Source organism: Neovison vison, chromosome 12 (assembly GCF_020171115.1).
Source record: "Neovison vison isolate M4711 chromosome 12, ASM_NN_V1, whole genome shotgun sequence".
In the NCBI taxonomy this organism is placed as follows: domain Eukaryota; kingdom Metazoa; phylum Chordata; class Mammalia; order Carnivora; family Mustelidae; genus Neogale; species Neogale vison.
In genome coordinates this window covers 121,165,869-121,185,787 of record NC_058102.1, presented here as the reverse complement: position 1 = coordinate 121,185,787, position 19,919 = coordinate 121,165,869, and the positions used below count along the sequence as shown (strand labels likewise).

General features: G+C 48.3%; 1 protein-coding gene across 7 annotated transcripts in view; it reads left to right on the top strand.

Annotated features, from left to right (window-relative positions):
- The window catches only part of FRMD4A (FERM domain containing 4A), a 606,410-nt gene that overhangs the window by 443,721 nt on the left and 142,770 nt on the right, over positions 1-19,919 (top strand). For all 7 annotated transcript variants that reach the window (XM_044228298.1, XM_044228296.1, XM_044228301.1 and 4 more), the window contains one exon: positions 14,758-14,852. In XM_044228298.1, coding sequence (XP_044084233.1) covers positions 14,758-14,852 — 95 coding nt within the window. The remainder of the gene's footprint in view (positions 1-14,757; positions 14,853-19,919) is intronic.

The window sequence follows — 19,919 nt, the reverse complement described above, 5'->3', positions numbered from 1 at the left end:
GAATGTAAAGCATATTGACTGTGCTCTGGAAAGGAGAACACGAGGACGAGCTGGAGGAGCGTGGGCAGGTCCCCAGCTGAGCCGTTGCTGGACGCAGACCTCAGTGACAGGCAGGGTCAGAGGGTCCCCCACACCGCACATGCATCCTCTCACTGAAAGTTGAGATGTTGCAGGTGGCCCGGCCATGCCTTCGATTCAGTTTGATGAAACAGTTTTGACACAGAGAAACAGGCAGGTGGCAAAAGCAGGCTGGGATGAGTACCTTGTCCTGACTTTTCTTTATTCCCACTGCCAGACCTCCCTGTTTGCTCAGCTCCACCTTGTAAGGGTGCTGGGGGCTAGCAGACCTCTAAGCCGGACCTTCTCTCGAAGAGTCCTGCCTCTGACTTTGGGACACACTTGAATTTGGTGGGCATTTGAACCAGGAGAAGAGATGAGCTCACCCAGGACTCGTGTGAGATTGAGGGGGATTTGACCTGGGAATTGAACTCAGGGGAACGCTTTGCATCTCCCTGCCTCCCTGCTCACTCATTCGTGGATTCTTCTATCCATTCATGGAGACTTTGACCCCTGGCCATGTAGGCTGAGCTTAACAGAAATGAGCATGTGACACCGTTCCTGCTTCCAGGAGGTGGTCATTCTTGGAAAGACAGATGTGAACAAAGATGAAAGTATTGGGGGGTGGGGGGCAAGCACATCAGGAGAGGGTACCTCCCTGAGCAGAGCCAGCCATGGAGCCACCGGGGCAGCAGGGCAGGCGCCGGAGGGAGGGGTGTGAGATGGCGACAGCTGTCTGCACGGGGGTCAGCGCGCAGGGTCCCCAGCGAGAAGTGATCTGGGCAGTAGACAAAGAGCAAGAGGCCTGGGGGCTGCAGGAGCAGATGTGTAGAGCTGAGCCGGGCCGTCAAGAGCCGAAGCAGGTGGGAGCAGAGAGACCCCCTTCTCCCTCCTGCTCTTGAACCCACCAGAACCTTCCCCACAACCCCCCAGCCCTGGCCATCTCTTAGGGGTGGGTTTATAGATCTGCCCTAGCAGAAGGGCAGACCCAGGCCATTCCCTGCCTCCGGGCTGATGACCAGGGCTCCCGTCCGTCCCGCTGGGATCCAAGAGCACTTGACTCAGTCCACCAGCTTTCACTTTCTTGAACGTGTTTTTCCGAACACAGTTCCTTCCTCTCATCTTATAGGTCTGCAGGAGGCTGTTTTCGCTTTACCTAGATGGGGATGGACTTTGAATTTCTTAGGCAGTTTGGCCTTTACATCAAGACAAAATGTCCATGCAGAGCTGCTAATGTCTAATATTAGCATGTGTTTAAAAACCTAACAAAATACTGCCTCCAAAATTTCTGGCCAGATTCACTTAGGACAACATCTAAGGCCTCTCCCAGAAGGAAAATACCGCCCAGTTGTGAGAAGAGGCTTTATAAAGTCTGCTCTGAGCAACAGAGGCGGTGCACGGTGCCTTATCCTGGGCCTCATCAGAAGCTAAACCAGGAAACATTTCACGTGAGCTGCATTTCTTTCAGTGGCCCTTACGTGCAGGACCATATGGCAAATTCCTTCTCTGGTGTACTTCTAGGGAAGGAAGTGTGTAGGACCTTGGCCGGCTCCCTGAACCTGCTGATGAACTTGCCTGGGTGACCGCGTCAAGTCTGCTAGCAGGTAGCTGGAGCTAGTTTATCTCCTGTGCCCGATCCTCTGCCTTGGCCTCTGTCATCTCCATGTCCTTAATGCCCCCGATTTTACACCATTTAAAATCTTATAAGCCTCCTCCAGACCTGGAAATGGTGGTGGGCGGGGGGAGGTGATAAATAATAAAATAATATTTTTGATCTGAGAACGAGGATATTACAAACGCACAATTTTTCTTTGGACCCTGCGGCAGATCATCTGTTCTCATCCGCTTAATTAGCACGAGGAAGGGGGGCAGGCTGTGGTGCCTTTGGCATCGCTGCTTGTCTGACTTTAATGAAACTGCTTTTCAGGAACAAATATTTTGCAGCCAAGTTGCTCTTCGCCTCCCGGGACACCCGTACCTGCACTTTTTCTTCGCTCCTACCCCCGGGGGAGGACCGTTTAAATCATATTGAAAATGACATCATCAGCAAAGCTCAGTCTCTCTCTCCAGCATGTACCAGCCAGCAGCCTGCAGGAGTGATGGGGAAAGGATCCACAGGGAGGAGGCTCGGGGAACTTCCAAATTAAAATGCTGACAAACAATGGAAAGCCAGTGCCTTGTCTCCAAGCATCTCACCGGAGCTGGAGAGACGCTTCTTTTTCTTCTAGCTGATAAGTGTCATGTTAGCCCTGGAGAAGCTGGAGGCGGGGACAGATGGGATGGGGTCAAGTAGGCAAGTGAATGGAGGTGGGTATTACTGAGTGGACACAGGGAGCAGAGAAGGTGTGCTATTTAGGGCAAGTCTCCCCAGGTAAGTTGCATTCTGCCGGAAGTCGTCTGCTTTCTGTTCTCCTTACTGCATAGTGATGGTTTATTCATGGTTCCTGATATGAAGGGTGTGGCGGTTCAATCAGAAAGAGGATTGAGATTCTGATCAGAGCAGGTTTCTTGGCAACGTGATGAGAAGTTCGGTAATTTTTGTGGGGATTCAGTGACTGGTCAGAGGAGAAGAGGGGAGCCTGCTTTTCTCAAGCACCTTTCATGCACCAGGCACTTTCTAAACAATCATGTCTTGAGCCTCACAACTACTCTGAGGTAGATACTGCTGTCCCCATGTTTCAAAGAGAAAGTAAATGCCGAGCAGCCACACGCGCAGGGTAAACTGTGTTTCCAAACCCTGTGTTCTGACTACAAGCCCACTGCCCAGATATCAGGAAGGAACACTTAACTTTACCCCCTGCAGACTGCCCCCCTCCACCCTACTAGAAAGCAGGTCACCCTGTTTGAAGGCCAGCCATGCCCGAGGCAGAGGACAGCAGGTGCCACCTCTCCTCTCCATGACACTAGAAAGGTAGCAGATCAATTCCCTGTCCCTGCAAATGGCTCTACCTCTACTATTCCTCTCTGCCCCGTGGCCATACAGTGCCTTCGCTCACAACCCTCCTAAGAGCTCCAAGCTCCTGCTGACTATAAAAGTGATGGTTGGAATGACTGAAGCTGGCCTGAGACTTCGCACCACGCAGAGCACCAACCTCAAAGATCCAGTTCCACGCACTCTTGAACGTCGCTCTTCTCCACACTTCCCTGAGCATCAAGCAAAGTGAATAGGTCCGTGTGCGATGTCACAAAACCTCACGTTCGAACTGGATCCTGGTGCCATTTGGCCGACTAGAAAAGTTAACTAATCTGCCCGTTGGTCCTGGAGAAAACTCACTCCGCCTTCCAGTGAATGTATGGATAGTTTACACCCCAAATGGTGATTTATCACCCACCGTAGGACCAGAGGGGGTCATGATGGAACTGTAGAGCAGGCTTCTTTTTAAAGGAAAAACAATACAAGTGGTAGATATGATGCTTACATGAAGCGTGAATCCCAGGAACCTTGGCGCCCCACTCTTTGCTAGAAAATACCTCAGAGTTGGGAGTGCAGACTTGACAGCCCTCCCCGGTACAGCCAAGCTGACGACTGTGTGTCTTTTTGTGTTTTCGCCTCCGTGAAACAGTTATCATTTCATTACTGCAAAGAGGCTGCCGAGGAGAGCCACCCTGGAAGAACAGCCCTTGTGACATTGCCGTGAGCGGGCTGGCGTCGGGGGGGTTACGATGCGGATCAGCAGGCGCTCCCTAATGAACACCTGCCCGCCCGCCCAGAGTCCCAAGGGGGGCAGAGCCTGAATAAAGCGGGCTCCCCACGGCCGGCTGGCAGAAGCACTTTGCATTTCTGGAGGAGCAGTAATTATGTACGCCTGTCAAAGCCTTCCCATTGGGCATCATTCAAATGCATGGATGAGAAAGACGCAGCTCCCCAGACGGATAGCAGCCCCAACTTTTCTGAGCCTGAGACCAGGCTGTCTCTCAGCGACATGTGGAAGAAACCATGTGGAAGTAAGAGGAAGAGAACAAGGGAATAAAGTAGTATTGTAGAAAGAAGGCTATCTGGGCAGTACCCAGAGGTGGAAGGGCCAACTGGGAAGCCAAGACGGCTGTTCCCGGAGTCCCCATCTCCATGCTCCATGGCAGAGGCTGTTGGCAGGAGAGGGAATGGGGAGGAGGGGGAGGGAGGCCATTATAGGAGCCCGTTGTGACCTAGTTGGCATCAGGGAGAAATCAGGGTAGGAGGAAGAGGGGCACCGAAATAGGGGTTAGGAGCACAGACATGACGCATCCCTTCTTGGGATTACAGGTCATGTTGCCAAAGTCCATATCATGGCATCCTGTTGAAACCAGGCGACTCTGTCACATCTGAGCTTGTGACATCTGGCCCCAGCTAGCTCGGTGCAGCAACACCATCTCTGCCTGGCGGATCTGTGCTGGAGAGAGTGTGTGGGTGTCCTCTCCAGTGTTCTGCTTCCCTGCCAGGCTGCTGTAACAGTCAGCCACGCGACCCTTAGGTCTGTCCCTGTCTGCTACTGAGAAACCTGCATGAGGCACGTGCTGCGTGTCAGCCAGTTTGCTGGGGTGCAGGGTGCACTGTTTCATAAAACCCGATCCCTGTCCTTTAGGAACTTCTCATCTGGCAAAATTCGATTGCATTTGGAAAAAGCCGCGCAGTCCCCTCCTGATTGCACTGTTACTTGCTGGATCCCTGCCCAGTCGTTAAAGCCAAAGCTTTGGAGTCACTCGCAAACCTAAGCTCTGCATGTACCCTGTGCCCTTTGGGAGACTATGACCTTGGGCACACTAACACTTGTAACCCCCTGTGTCCTCCTCCAGAAACTACTGCAGGATTGTTTTGAAGATTAAATTAGGTGATATAAATGAAGCTTGCAGCCCAGAACCTGGCGGTGGGGAGGCCTGACATTAGGACAGTGCTGGGGTGTTGGGGAAACGAGCAGCAGGAGGGAAAGCCGGGAAGAGGCCAGGAAGCCTGGACCGGAGCATAGTGTGCAAATGACCACTTTCTGCCTGCCGGGACACCCCTGGTCATTTTCTGGTGCTTCCTGCTTCAGAACTTTGCAGCCATTCCTGAAAGAACCTGTGCAGTCCCTACTACACAGAATTGTGGAAGGGCCCAAGGGCTGCACTAGGTGCTTGGACCCCAGCCCTATCTCCTCCATCCTTGGACAGGCTTCTCCACCCCGTGACCCTTCATCTCCTCCCCTCGAAGTTGAGTGGGTTGGGTAAATGGTCTCTCGGGCTCTGTATATGAGCCAGCCTTCCAGAGTGACTTGCACGCCCTTGCCGTAGGAATAAGATCTGCTGGTTACTAGTGGTTGGTAGATGGCCAGTTACTCCTCTCTGTGCCTCAGCTTCCTCCTCCCATCAAGTCGGGGTGATGCTGGCATCTACTTCCTGGGCTGCCAATGTGGACTGACGCATTCATTGGTATAAAGCCCCTCGGGCAGTGACAGGGTAGAGGCCACATCCGTAAATAGAGGCTGTCAGTCGTGGCTTGTGTCTTCTGCAGCTTTGTGGACAAGTTGTGCCCGCTGGTCATTCCTAAACTGGAGGTACAGCATTTGTCTCGTGTCCTCTTGTGGGTTGGGGTTCAGGCTGGATGGGGACCTCTGAACAGACAGATGCTTTCCCTGGCAGGACCCACTTAAGGATCCCTGCTACCTCTCCTGGGGGTGGGGGGGGCTGGAAGCCCCCAGGCCCATTGTTCTTCACATCAACCTGCCTAAAGGAGGTGACCTCCCTTTGCCCCTGTCCCAGAGCCCAGGGCCGTGCTCAGCAGGCAGGAAGGGAGCTAGTCTCCTAGGCTAATCAGCCAGAGCATCAGGAGGGTGACTGGGAAGGGGAGTGCCGCCAGACCCTTGTCCCCATGCAGAATGACTTTCTGCTTTCTCTCCCCGTGGAGGATGACATGCTTTGTCTCCATCACTGGTGCCCCCTCCCCAAGAATAATGGATAGCCAACAAGCATTTGCCTAGCTTATTACAGAGCCCCCCCCCCGGGCAGGGGGAGGGCGGGAGACAGACTCCCAGCTGCTCAGGAACACAGTAACAGGCAGGGTCTTCAAATGGACAGTGAGCTCAGACTTCATGTATTGGGATCTGCCCCTTCTGTACCCCTCTCTCCCTCTAGGTTTCCAGAGGACTTGGACAGAAAGGGCAGACTGTCTTGCATTGTGCTCTTCTGTCATCAACCTGGCAGTGGCCCCTCTTGCAGAGTCACCCTTTCTTGGGACCAGGGTGCCATGGGGGTGGGGGTGCGGGGCTGGCCAGTGGGGTGGAGCCAGCCCTGGTGGCCCAGTGGTCCCTGTGCGCCTGCACTGCAGGAGAAGCAAATTGTCCAAAAATGGCCTTGGGGAGGATGGGAGGGGAGCAGAGGGATTAGTTTTCAGTCCCTGGGCCCTTGGTTCCTTCGGAAGCACAGATGGGAGTCATTTGATGTTTTAATTCTTTTTAATGCAGTTAATTCAGGGGTGGCAATTTCCTTGATTTAGAATCTGCGAGATGCCACAAGGGAAAAATGACCGGGAAGGGTTTGAGGGGAGAGTCCCTCGCGATGAAATCCACTGTGCCATTGACTGACCCAGAGTCAGCTCTGAGACACAGGCTTCCCCACCTGGACGTTCCTGTATGGCTTCCTTGTCCCAAAAGTACCCAGGTACTGTAAAGAGAGAATTCAAATACTAATGAAAGGCTTTGACCTGAGATCCCAAGTTACTCACGCCTCAACCAACCAACCTACCATTGTGGAGTTTCCTGCTGTTAGGAGATCCATGTCAGGCACTGTGGAGGGATACCAGATCTAGGGGGTTGTAGTCTGAGCGTGTGTATTTGCTTCCTGAGGCTCCATAACAAATCACCACAAACTTGGTGGCTTACAGTTATAGAAACATTTTCTCACAGCTCTGGAAGGCAGAGCTGGGACCAGGCTGTTGGCGGGGCCCGTGCTTCCTCCTGAGGCATGAGAGGAAAATCCATCCCTCCCTTGCCTCTTTCAGCCTGCCAGTGGTTGCCAGCATCCCTTGATGCCTTTGTCACTTCAGTCTTGTCCCTGTCTTCACCTGGCCTTCTGTGGTGTGTGTGTCTCTGTGTCAAAAATCCCTCTGCCTCTGTCCTCTAAGGATCCATGTGATTCATTTAGGGCCAACTGGATAATTCAGGATAAACTCTTCCTCTCAGGAATCTTAGTCACATCTTTTGTAATGTAGGGTAATACAGGTTCCAGGGATTAGGATGTGGACATAACTTCTGAGGGCCACCACTTAGCCCATTATTGGGTGAACAAATCATGTCACAAAAAATTCGCCATGTCTCTACAGCATTAGCCAAACCATGGAAGCAACTCAAGTGTCCATCAGCAGGTGAAATGGGTAAACAAAACGTGGTCTATCCAGACAATGGAGTGTTACTGAGCCTTAAAAAGAAGGATCTTTTGACACCTACTACGAACGGATGAACCTTGGGGATGTTATGCTAAATGAAATAAGCCAGACACAAAAGGAGAAAGACTATATAATTGCACTTATACAAGGTACCTGGGGTGGTTAGACACATAGGGACAGAAAGCAGAATGGTGCCCGCCAGGGGTTAGGGGACGGAAAAGGGGGAGTTGTTTAATGGGTGCAGAGTTTCTGTTTTATAAGAGGAAATGTTCTGGAGATTGGTTGCACAACAATGTGAATATGCTTAATGATATTGAACTGTATACTTAAAAATTGCTAAGGTGGTAAATTTTATGTTATGAGCATTTTACTACAATTTAAGTTTTTTAAAAGATTTATTTATTTCAGATAGAGGGGCGGGTAGGGGTGCAGAGGGAGAGAATCTTCAAGCAGACTCCCCACTGAGTGCAGAGCCCAATGTCGGGCTCAATCCCACCACCCATGAGATCACAACCTGAGCTGGAACCAAGAGTCCGACACTTAACCAGCTGAGCCACCGAGGCACCCTTCTATTTAAAATTGTTTTAATCAAAATAAATTCGCTACAACACAAGAACATGCTAAGGGTGATTGAGGTACATGTGGCAAATGTTATAGAGATTCAGAGTTAAAAGACCATTTGGACGTGGCAAGGTCAGAAGGGCTTCCTGGAAGAAGTGGGCCTTGAGCAGGGATAAATTTAAATGGGAAGAGGAAGGTGAGAGCATGCTGTGGGCAAAAGTTTGGAATTAAAATTGAGATTGGTGTTTCCTTTACGCCAAAACAAAAAGATTGAACAGAGATGAGTACTTGTATGGGGAACTGGGTAGAGTGAGTTTGCATGGGTTAGCTGGACCTAGATTCAAAGAGAGGCCTGAGATACCAGGCTGGCATTTATAAACTGACATCATTTAGAAGATTCTCCTAATAATTCTGAGGTGAGGTCATGAGAATCTGGAGTAAACACAGGAGAGCCTTGATTTGTGTGGGCCACTGTCCAAGTACCTTGTGCAGCTCAGTATTAGTTCATTTAATCCTCAGAACAGCCCTGAGAGGTAGGTGTAGTCATCACCTTCATTTTGCAGCTGAGGAGACTGAGGCCCAGAGAGGTTGGGTAAGCTGCCCAACATTATATAAGAAACTCACTACATTTAAGAGATCAAGGGGTGGGGAGGGGGGATGCAGAATGGTTGTAAAGCTTTTGAGAATAGGTGCATAGACCTTGAGAAGGTTGGGTACTGTTAGGGAAGGAAGAAACAACATGTAATGATGACATAAAGGTGGAGGTCTTAAGGCAGGAATCCAGTTCATGCACCCACCTGGCCATTTTAGAGATGGGCACTTTTAGGCTCAGGTTGGACAGTTTGTCCAAGAGCATCCATCTGGGATGTACCAATGTTAAGTTTAAAGTGGGGGAAGGGTATGTGTGAGTGATGGTCAAATAGCACATGGGAAACTGGAGAGGAGCCAGGGCGCCACTGGTCGTCTGATTCCTCTCCCTGCGCTCTGCCAGAGCAGCTCACGGTGATCATCTGGAGGGATCATTGCTGGGGGACATTGCCTAGAGCAGTCCATAGCCCTCCCTCTGTGGGAAGTGTTCTTCTGATCAGGTCCCACCTTGGAAGGCAGATCAGGCATGAAACAGGGTCTATTCTGGAAGCCTGTGGTGTGCTGGGTATGAGCACATTTCCCGCTGGAATAGTCCAGAGCCCTGCGGAACTCAAATCTGGGTGGTAGGGCCACACTGCAAGGCCAAAGAGCTACTCTGCCCTTTTCCCCGAAGAATATGACCAAAACCCAGGTTTCTAAGCTCTGTAAGCCCCAGCAAGGCCATCCTGCTAGCGTCTTATGCAGCTCCCATCAGGCAGCACATTTCGAGTGGGACATTTATAGAGAGATTCTTTTTGTCACATAGAAGGAGGAATAAAAACTTAGGATAAATGGAAAAAGAATCTGAGAAGAGAAAAGAAAATGAAAAGGCAGAGCCATTGAGCAAGGGTAGTTAATTACAGGCCAGGAGAAAATCAGTCTGAAATGTACTGTCCTTGTGGGGCCAAGACAGTGCCCGTGACCCAGAACAGGCTGCTTCTGACCTGAGACACACACAGCTTACCCATTGTGTCCCATAGAACCTGACTGGGCCACTGGCTGCCTTTCTGGCCTTGATCCCAGCCTGGTCCCTGCAAAGCCTCACAAATGTTTATAGCACAAGTAACCAGCAAACTATAATCAGCAAGATTCTGTAAACATCCCTTCAAAGCACATAATGGCATAAAGCTTTCTGCTTACCCAGCAACTTTCTCTAAATGAGTTTAAGAAATGTTCGGAACAATGTAGTTCATTAATCACGAGCGTGTCAAGGTGGGATATTGTCTCCGTTTGCAAGATCAGGAAATCACAGAGCTGATGCCTTAAGTAGTTTTTAAACCAACCATACAGAGAATTAAAGAGTCACTGAGAAGGTGCCTGAATCAATCAGGATAGGCTAGGTTGGGCTGTGATGACAAACAGCCCCATACGTCACAGTGGCTTGACCGCTCACACTACACATCCATCAGGCCAGTGAGAGCAGAGCCCTCCCTCCCCGCCATGGGCAGCAACCCGCTGGGCTGTCGCCACTCACCGTGACAGTGGAAGAGAGAGTGTGGCTTTTCGAGGCACACGAGATTCAGGAGCTGTAACCTCAGCATCTTCTCTCTTCCCCTTCAGTGCCTTTATTTCCCTATTTGTAAATTGCACGTAATAAATTTAGGCTTTTCTTCATTGAGAGTGATGCGTGCGACCCATCATAACGGTCGTATAAAGCAACGTTTTTCATTTTTTAACCGAAGATAAACATTCAGATAGGTACAATCGTGTACAAGGGTTCATTTGAGATGATAGTTTATTCTGGTGGTGCTGCTGTTGCCTGGTCGATGAGTCACCAAGAAATTTCGTTTTCTTACTATAGACAGCGTTGTGGTTACAGGCTAAATCATAGGGCTCTGTCACCACAGAGAAGTCAAAAGTCCATCTCTCCGAGGTTCCCGGAGTCGCATCCATTACTCTGGTGATTTCTTCAGCATGTCGAGTCAGTTCTTAAGCTCTGCAGACCCAGAAACACGATTTTTCATTCTCGGGGGAAGACTCATATTACCCAAGTTCAAAGTACCGAAGTGTAAATCCGTATTGGGAGTGACCTGGCTTCCGGTGAGTGGCATAGCCCCCACCCGGATGAGGCCCTCAGGGCACGTGATCCCTGACCTCCCACCCAGGAAGGAGAGTCAGCAGGGGCAGGATGGCAGAGGGGGGATGCACGTGGCCCGTGAGTCTGGCCTGACTTTCTTTGGAATCCTGGATTTGCTGTGAGAACGAGGACTGCCTTTTCATCTCCAAGCCTCAAAATCTCCACTGGCAAAGGAATGATAGAATCTTATTCTAGATGGTAAGGCGATGGCACCCCAGAGGGCTCAGCACCACGCCTGGGGTGTATCAGGGCCTCAGTGAGTTCTTCAGAAAGCGCGGCGTTAGGAAAGTTACACAGAGGAGCATTTCCTGTGACCAGATGAAGTAACCTCCTGCCTCCACGTCTGTCCTTGTGAGAGGTCTTACCACTGGGGCCCTGGTGTCCGAGGCCTCTTGGCTAAGACCCCATTTGCTTCCCCCTTCATCCCTCACCCCCCACACATCTTCCACTCCCTCCACTCCTTCCACAGAGTGAATAACTATACCAGCCCTGAGTACTTCTTTCCCTTTGTGGGTAAGTTTGTGTCTCTGATCAATCCCATTGAGATGCTGGCTTTAACATTGAATCTTAAAGGGAAGGAAATATGATTTCTGTCATTTCCAATTTGGGGCCAGAAACCTCACCATAAACCCCAAGAACCCACAATAATTACCTAATAGTCACACCTCATTTTATAAAACCAGTTTGACCACCTCCTCCTCCCCATCTTGTCCCCAATCCCTATACTTGACTTTAAGTGACTTTTGCCACTTGGAAAAAAGGGAACAAATCCATTTTGAGTGCAAAAAATTTATCACAAGTGAGGATTGCTTTTACAAATATGACCTGAGCTTTATAAGCAACCCAAAAGATTATCTAAAACATTTTAAGAATTAGCAAGCACCATAGGAATACTGTGACTACTTGAAAAGCAATGGCCATCAGCACCATAGGAATACTGTGACTACTTGAAAAGCAATGGCCATCATTTGGATAGATAAAGGATGGTGCATTGAGATTTAAAAGTCGGCCATTCCTACCTGACATTCAGTCACAACATCTGCATTAAATGCTCTGTTTCGGGGCAGCCAGGGACCTCCTGGGTGCGGGGACGGGCCTAGAGGTAGGGCTGAGCCCGCAGCAAATGTGGCCTGCACTCCCTTCTTTGGATCTACTTTGTAATTGATTGGTGACATCCTGAGCTGAAGCCACGTTTACCCCGCCGCAGCCCCCCACGGTAGGCTACCTACCGTTTGGAAGGTGGGTCTTAGAGAAAATCTCGAATTCTCTGTTGGTTACAGGGATTACATATTCACTTTTTCCCATTTTAGCTTGAGCAGAAGTATAGAACATTAAATGGTGTTAGTTTATCAAGACCAATTCCCCTGTTGATTTCTGGCTTCCAGGGAGAGGTCACTCTGCCCTACCTTCAAACCCAGTCCTGTCATTTCCAGTTGTTTTTATTGGTAAACGGATGGCCATGGAGGCCCAGAGGCTGCTATCCTATGAGCCCAGGAGTGAGACAGCAAAGGAAACTGTCTGCTTTGGCTTTTTAAAATGAGCATAAACTAGTAGTTTGTGCCCCTGTTAAGCACTCCTTTTTTTCCCCCCTAAGATATTATGTATTTGACAGAGAGAGATACAGCGAGAGAGGGAACACAAACAGAGAGAGTGGGAGAGGGGGAAGCAGGCTTTCTGCTGAGCAGGGAACCTGATGCAGGGCTCATTCCCAGGGACCTGGGATCTTGACCTGAGCCAAAGGCAGATGCCTTATGGCTGAGCCACCCAGGTGCCCCTGATAAGCACTCCTTATCGGCAGGTGCTATGTGCCACTCATTTCTCTGTGTCTTGCAATATTGGCTCCTTGCCCTGCCCAGATTAGATGGTCAGTAAATATTTGTTGAATTAAAGGGAAATGTACCTGAATTAGTCCCTTTGGGCTGCCATTACAAAATACCACAGCCTGGGGGGCTTGAGCAATAGAAATTTATTTTCTCACAGTTTTGCAGGCTGGAAGTTCGAGACCAGGGTGCCCACATGGTTAGGTTCTCATGAGGGCCCTCTTCCTGGCTTGCAGACAGCTGCCTTGGCGCCATGTCCTTACATGGTGGAGAGAGAGAGTGATCTCTCCAATGTCTCGTCTCGTAGGGTCACTGATCCCGTTCGTGACAGCCCCGCCCTCGTGACTTCATCTAACCCTAATTCCCCTCCCAAAGGTCCCATCTCCAAATGCCACCACAGTAGGGATTAGGACCTACTGACTGGCTCAGTCATTTGAACTACTTCCTTTGGCTTGGATCATGATCTCGGGTTCCTGGGATGGAGCCCCACGTCAAGGCTCCCGGCTCAGTGGAGAGTCGGCTTCTCCATTTCCCTCACTCAGTTCATTCTCTCTCTCTCAAATAAATTAATTTTTTAAAAAATCTTTAAAGAAAGAAATAAAACTGTCCTGTAACTCTTGTCCTGTAACATATCTCATCCATTCTCCTAACAGGGTAACCACTCGAATAGGAAACATACTCAGGAAGGTATATGGATATGCACAGATGCACATTAACATTCACACACACAGAAGCAATATACAAATCTTTCTCTTCTGGAACCTTTGTTTTCGCTCTGAGCTTGGAGACCTAGCAAGTACAGTGGAATACTGTAGTTATCGTAAGGACAATATGTTTGTGGATACTTGACCTGGAAGTTGGCTTAGAAATAACTACTCCCGTTAGCTCCATGTGTCCCGCAGATGGCCCCACCCCACCACCTGGCCTTCTGTGGCCGCCTCGCCTGTGATTGGCAAAGGTGAACGATGTGTTACCAGTATAGACCTCGACAGTGATTTCATGCCTAAACCCCTGGCATACTCCTTTAGATTGGCAGAGGTGTTTTAGAAAAGAGTTTATGATAAAAACACTCTCACATAAAGATTGTTCTTCTCCTAAAATCTTTAAAACAAAAAATATTTGGGGCTGCTCCTGGTGGCTCAGTCCATTAACATCTGCCTTCAGCTCAGGTCATGATCCCAAGGGTCCTGGGATCAAGCCCCTCGATGGGATCTCCACTCAACGGGGACTCTGCTTCTCCTTCCCCCTCCGCCCGCCTCTCTGCCTACTTGTGATCTCTTTCTTTGTCAAATAAATAAAATCTTTAAAAAGGGGGGTTGTGTGCCTGGGTAGCTCAGTGGGTTAAAGCCTCTGCCTTCGGCTCAGGTCATGATCCCAGGATCTTGGCAGGCGAGAATTCTACCACTGAACCACCCATGCTATCCCAGGATCTTGGAATGGAGCCCCGCATCAGGCTCTCTGCTCAGCGGGGAGCCTTCTTCCTCCTCTCTCTCTCTCTCTCTCTCTGTTTCTCTCTGCCTGCTTGTGATCTCTGTCAAATAAATAAATAAAATCTTAAAAAAAAAAAAAAAAAGGCTGTTCTCCTTTGGAAAGGCAACTGGAGGGTGAATTTGTAATTCTCAAATTCCCGTCCCAAGGTTCTTTGGCTTTAATTTTAACATTCCTGGAGGAGGGTACTTTTAATGTTTGTATTCAGAATTATGGAGTGGATAGATGGGTCAAGGATAGAGTCTCTGGAGCGAGGATTCAAATCCCAGCCCCAACACTTGCTTATTAATCTCTGGTTCCCTGTTCTGGCCCATACAACAGAGTAAGTAGCAGGTGCACGTCCTGGGGCCGTGAGGAGGAGCAGAGATGCTGGGGTTGGTAACGTGCGTAGAACAGGGTGTGACATGCAGCACGCACTATGCGAATATATGTCACATGTGTATCCATAAAAATATATTCCTATAAGGCATCTTCCATTTGGTGCAGCATAAAATGTTCTCCTGTGTGGAGAAGAAGAGCTAGATGGTTTGACAGCCCTGCCAAACACAGCAGGTACCATTTGTTCTAGAGCAAACTACTGGGCAAACAAGGCGGAAGGTCTCCACCCGTTCATGACCCTGTGCTTGGCTTTTTGCTCGGCGTCCTCGTTGTCTAATCCTGTTGGTTTTACAAAAACCATTCATGTCCCTGAGTTTTGAGATATCCCATTTAAAAATTCTATCTACCTGAGATTGTCTTAGGAAAAGTCCCCTCTACTCACTTGTTCTTTTTCCACTTTACTCTTCCTCCAGCCCAAGCTTTTGGCCAAGGAGCTGCTGGACCTCGTGGCCTCTCACTTCAATCTGAAGGAAAAGGAATACTTTGGAATAGCCTTCACAGATGAGACGTAAGTGCTACCATGGGCCCTCCAAACCTGCAGGGAGAACGAGACCCTGACATTGTGCTGTCCCAGCTGTCAACAGGGCAGTCAGCAGCGGGCCACTTGGGTCATGTGCTACGGGGTCAGTCGAAGTTCATCGTCCGAATTTCAAAGACCTTGTGATCGTGCCTGGAACAGCCAAAGGATATAATTAGGGGGATGCTAATATAAAATTATTAGGTAAACTAGTTCTTACAATCAAGCCAATTCGTGTTCAGAACTGAAATGTTTCTTTTTTTTTTAAAGTGGATTTTGTATGGGTTTGTTTCCTATTAAAGTTAAATGAAAACTTCTGGAAATTAAATATTTCTCTCCAATGGTAGAATAACAATAACAGGAAATGAATTTGATGATAAACTCAAAATGAAAAGTATTTGTGCAGTTTCACTGTCTTGGCTGAAATAGAATATAAAAATCGAAAATTTGTATCATTCGTCTGATGAAAAATACATTTGTTTTCAATGGTTTTCAATTTGGCTCTATAAAGTTGCATTTTGCAATCCAGGCAAGGAATATCTTTGCTAAAATTTCAATTTCCTTCTTAATATACTGTTATCAAAAGAACACATTGAACACCTGCACAGATTCCTAGATAAGATACAAAAAGGAAGTGTTTCACAATTTTTTTCCTTTGTGTATACTACTCCCTCTCTCTCTTTCCAAATGTTTAGAATTACAGATGTGATTTCCTAGGATATTAACAAAGAAGGGTTAGGCCGGACAAGAAAGACAGTTCGGGGGTTGAGGGGGGCCATGCCCCCTCCATTAAGATGGTGCCATCAAGGCAGGACAAGCTCAGACACAAGGACAGGAGGCGCCCACATCAGGCAGTAGGAGGGGTTGTCAGATGTACCTGCCCACGGGCGCACTTTGCCTCAGGAGTTGCAAGTTGGCAGGGTGGCCGTCTGATTGATTGTCTGAATCAGTACAGTGTGAGTAAAAAGGCAGGTAAATGAGGGATGTCTTAGATGAACTGGAACATTTGCCCTCTGAATTAGCAACATTTCAAGTGGTGGCGTGATCAGGTTGCAGGCGTGGAGAGCAGAGCTCCAGCTTCCTCAGGAAAGCCGGGAGGGGCCGGGTCGGCCTCGGGAACTGGTCAGGAAGGAAAGCAGGAGAGTTGCCCTGGTCTAGAATGATCACTGTGCCTGCAAGGAGGACCAGCGAGCATGGCTGGGAGCTGGAGGACCCTGGTGGGAAGGAGCCAGCATAGAAAGAAAACAAATGCTTTAAAATAAATACACATCGCAACTACTTTCACAAATGCAGGTGTTCTACCCTTTACCCTGAGAATCACGGTTAAACCCCCTAAATTGCTAGTCATACATTTCACTAATTAGAGGGAAACCAGAAGTTTCAATTAATCATATCCCATTGTTCACATTGCCCGAGTATGTTTACTCTTGTAAAAGATCCGTGTATCCTGCATGAGCCCCAATTAGACTTCCCTTTGGAATAAACAAGAATCAAAGAAGAGGCATGTTGTCCCTGGCCAGTGAGGAAGAAATACGGCTGCTGAATTTGCACATGTCTGTCTGAACAGCGCAGGCCACAAGGAATCGGCTGTAAGGTAGAAAGTCACGTTCTGGGGCACCTTGTGGCTCAGTCGGTGAGGTGTCTGACTCAGTCTGAGCTCAGGTCTTCATCTTAGGGTCAAGAGTTCGAGCCCCACCTTGGGGTCCGTGCTGGTATGGAACCTACTTAAAAACAAAAAAACAAGGATGCCTGGGTCTCTCAGTTGGTTAAGCATCTGCCTTTGGCTCAGGTCATGATCCCAGGGTCCTGGGATTGAGTCCCTCGTTGGGCTTCTTTCTCAGTGGGGAGCCTGCTTCTCCCTCTCCCTGTGCCTGTCATTCCCCCTGCTTGGGCATGCATGCTCTCTCTCCGACAAATGAATACATAAAATCTTTAAAAACAAAATAAAATCAAAAGACCCAGCCTGTGTGCTGTGGGTCTTAGTGCTCCTGGTTGTCTGGGCTGGCCAGGAAAGCGTGGGGGCAAGTCACGGGGAGGATGTGAGCCATCCTCTGGCAGAATCCAGGGAAAGCAAGGCCGCCACCGTCCCCTTCCCCCAAGTCTGGGCGGGAGGATCCGTCCAGCAGGTGTCAGAGTGGCAGGCAGCTGGCGGGAGCTCAGTGGGCAAGGGTTGCAGCTGCCAGATGGGCCTGACTCACGGTGACCTGGCTAGTGTCAGGGGCCCCTCGGAAAACCAGGGCCCCCAAGGGACTAGGCCAAGGAGACAGAAACAAAGGGGAGGCCATGACTCAGGGCACAATCAGTTGTGGCCTGACAACACCTGGGGCCAACAGATGTTGGCTAACAGTCTTGTGGGTCAACTGAACTTCCCTCCTTTTGTAGGAGGGAGAGAGGAGGACAGCTGCCACCATGAACTTGTGCCTGCAGCTGAGTCCTGACCTAGGTCAGTGGTCGTGTGTCAGTGAGTACTTGGCCTTGTGACGGGTGCCTCTGGCCCCCACTCCTAGGCACTGTTGGACTCCTGTAGAATCTTTAATTTTTTTTTTTTTAAGATTTTGTTTGTTTATTTGAGAGAGAGACAAGCACAAGCAGAGGGAAGATTCAGAACGACAAGGAGAAGCAGGGAGTCCAAGACAGGACTTGATCCCAAGACTCCTGGATCATGACCCAAGCCAAAGGCAGACGCCTAACTGACTGAACCACCCAGGCGTCCCCAACATGGAATCTTTAAATAACCCTGTGTCCCAATTGTGTGTGTGTGCTACGATGTGGAGTGTGTGTGTGACTTATGCAGGTGCAACACCGTGCCTCCTAAAATGAAATTGGAGCTTCATCTTTCATTATAGCCCATGGTATATAACTTGTTTGCATACTTCCTAATGCAAATCAAACAAGACTAACATTTGGACAGGGCTCGTGAGCTGTAAAATCCTGGCGAGTGTAAGATCCCACCAGCAGTATTATGATTCCTTATGATAGACCAGAAGACTTCAAGGCCATTGATGGCCAGCATGGCCTTTCCTATTAACTGCTGTTGATGACATTTTGTAGGATCTGGATGGGGCTGGAGATGAGGTCTATGAAAGCAAATGGAAGACAGGACGTTAGAAGTTTCTCTAAGCTTCTCTCACACCATCAGGTTATATTCTTTAATAAAGTGCCTAAATGCACCAGACATGACTTTGAGCCCCAGAATATTTAATATCATCGACTAATCCACAGTTTTACAGCATTAGTACTAGCTTTGCCTTTTAACTTCATTTTTTAACTTTTTATTTAGAAATAATCAAACTCACAAGAGTTGACAAAAAGACCGTAGAATTTCCATACACCCTCCACCCAGCTTCCCTGATTGTTACAGTTTACAAAGTGTGTGACATTTTTCAAAACGGAGAGATTAACGTGAAACTAGTCAACTTTGATATTATTGGTATGAAACTATAGACTTCAAGTTATACCAGTTTTTCCACAAATGCCTCTTTTTTTTCTGTTCCGTAGCCCCCTCTTATTTTTAGTAACTAATACAAAGCGACATCAGTGGTCATCTGTAGATGGTCTGAATGCTGCAAACAATGACATTTTGGCAGCCTTTAAAACATTCTGAAGCAAAGTGGGAGCCCGGTATAAATTTGATCTTAAAATAATTATGCTTTGCTAGAGTTGCGGCTTTCAGCCTTGACCGCACACTGGCGTCACTAAGACATTTTATAAAATACCAGTGCCTGGGACATACCTTCCTAATTCTGATTTATTTGGTCTGGCGGTGGCCTGAACATCAAGATCTTTCAAAGGCCCCTGAGAGATTGTAACATGTAGCCGAGTTTGAAAACCCCTGTTCTAGAGGGAGAAGGGAAAGTTGGAGTAAATTTCTTCTGCCTCCTGCCTGAGATCCAAGAAGAGAAGCTGAGTTCATGCAAACTTTGAGTTATTTGGGGCCAGACATCACCAGTTATGTCATGACACATGCTGGAGACTTGCACAGTTAGAAATTGTCTCTGTTCCAGGGAGAATCAGGAAACCTGATGTTTGAAGATCAGCTCAGATTCACTGTTTCCATGAGCCATAATAACTGAAATAACTGAAATTTCAGTCATTGGCTCCCATCATTTAAGAAAAGTTATTTGTACATTTTATTTTTGAGATATTTCCATGGACTATTTGGTTCTAACACCCAAGTTTTGTTTTGTTTTGTTTTGTTTTCAGAGCCCATGCTTCTGGTTGCATAATTTAAACCAGTAAAGTCCTGTTTGCAGTTACCTGATCTATTCCCCATCATCATTTTGTTTTCTCTGTTTGGGTTTTTCTTTTTTTTTTTTTTTTAAGATTTTATTTATTTATTTGACAAAGAGAACACAAGCAGGGGAAGCAGCAGAGGGAGAGGGAGAAGCAGGATCTCTGCTGAGCAGGGAGCCCAATGTGGGATTTGAGCCCAGCACCCTGGGATCTTGACCTGATCTAAAAGCAGATGCTTAACCAACCGATCACCCTGACACCCCTGTTTGGGTTTCTTTTTAAAGGAAAATTCTTTATTGAGGTGTAATTGATACACGAAGAACCATGCCTATTTCTTGTGGTGCAATTCAATGAATTTAGACACATGCAAACACCCTTCACAGCCAGGTGTGTATAGTTAAGTTTTAAGTTTTTAACTGTTGACAGAAGAGCCCATCATCAAAAGCTCTAGTTAACTTTTATCCTGGGGGTGCCTGACTGGGCTCAGTAGGTAGAGACTGTGACTTTTGATCTCAGGTTTGAGAATTCAAACCCCACCCAGGGTGTAGAGCCAACTTAAAAAATTAATGGTAGGGGCACCTGGGTGGCATAGACAGTTAAGCATCAGATTCTTGGTTTTGGCTCTGGTTGTGGTCCCAGAGTCCCAAGATCAAGCTGTGTGTCAGGCTCTGCACTCAGCGTGGAATCTTCTCATGAGTTTCTCTCCCTCCCCCTCCTCTCATCCTCCCTGCACTCAGCACATGTTCTCTCTCTTTCACAAATAAATAAATAAATCTTTAAAATAATAGTGATAAAAATAGGGGCGCCTGGGTGGCAGAGTTGATT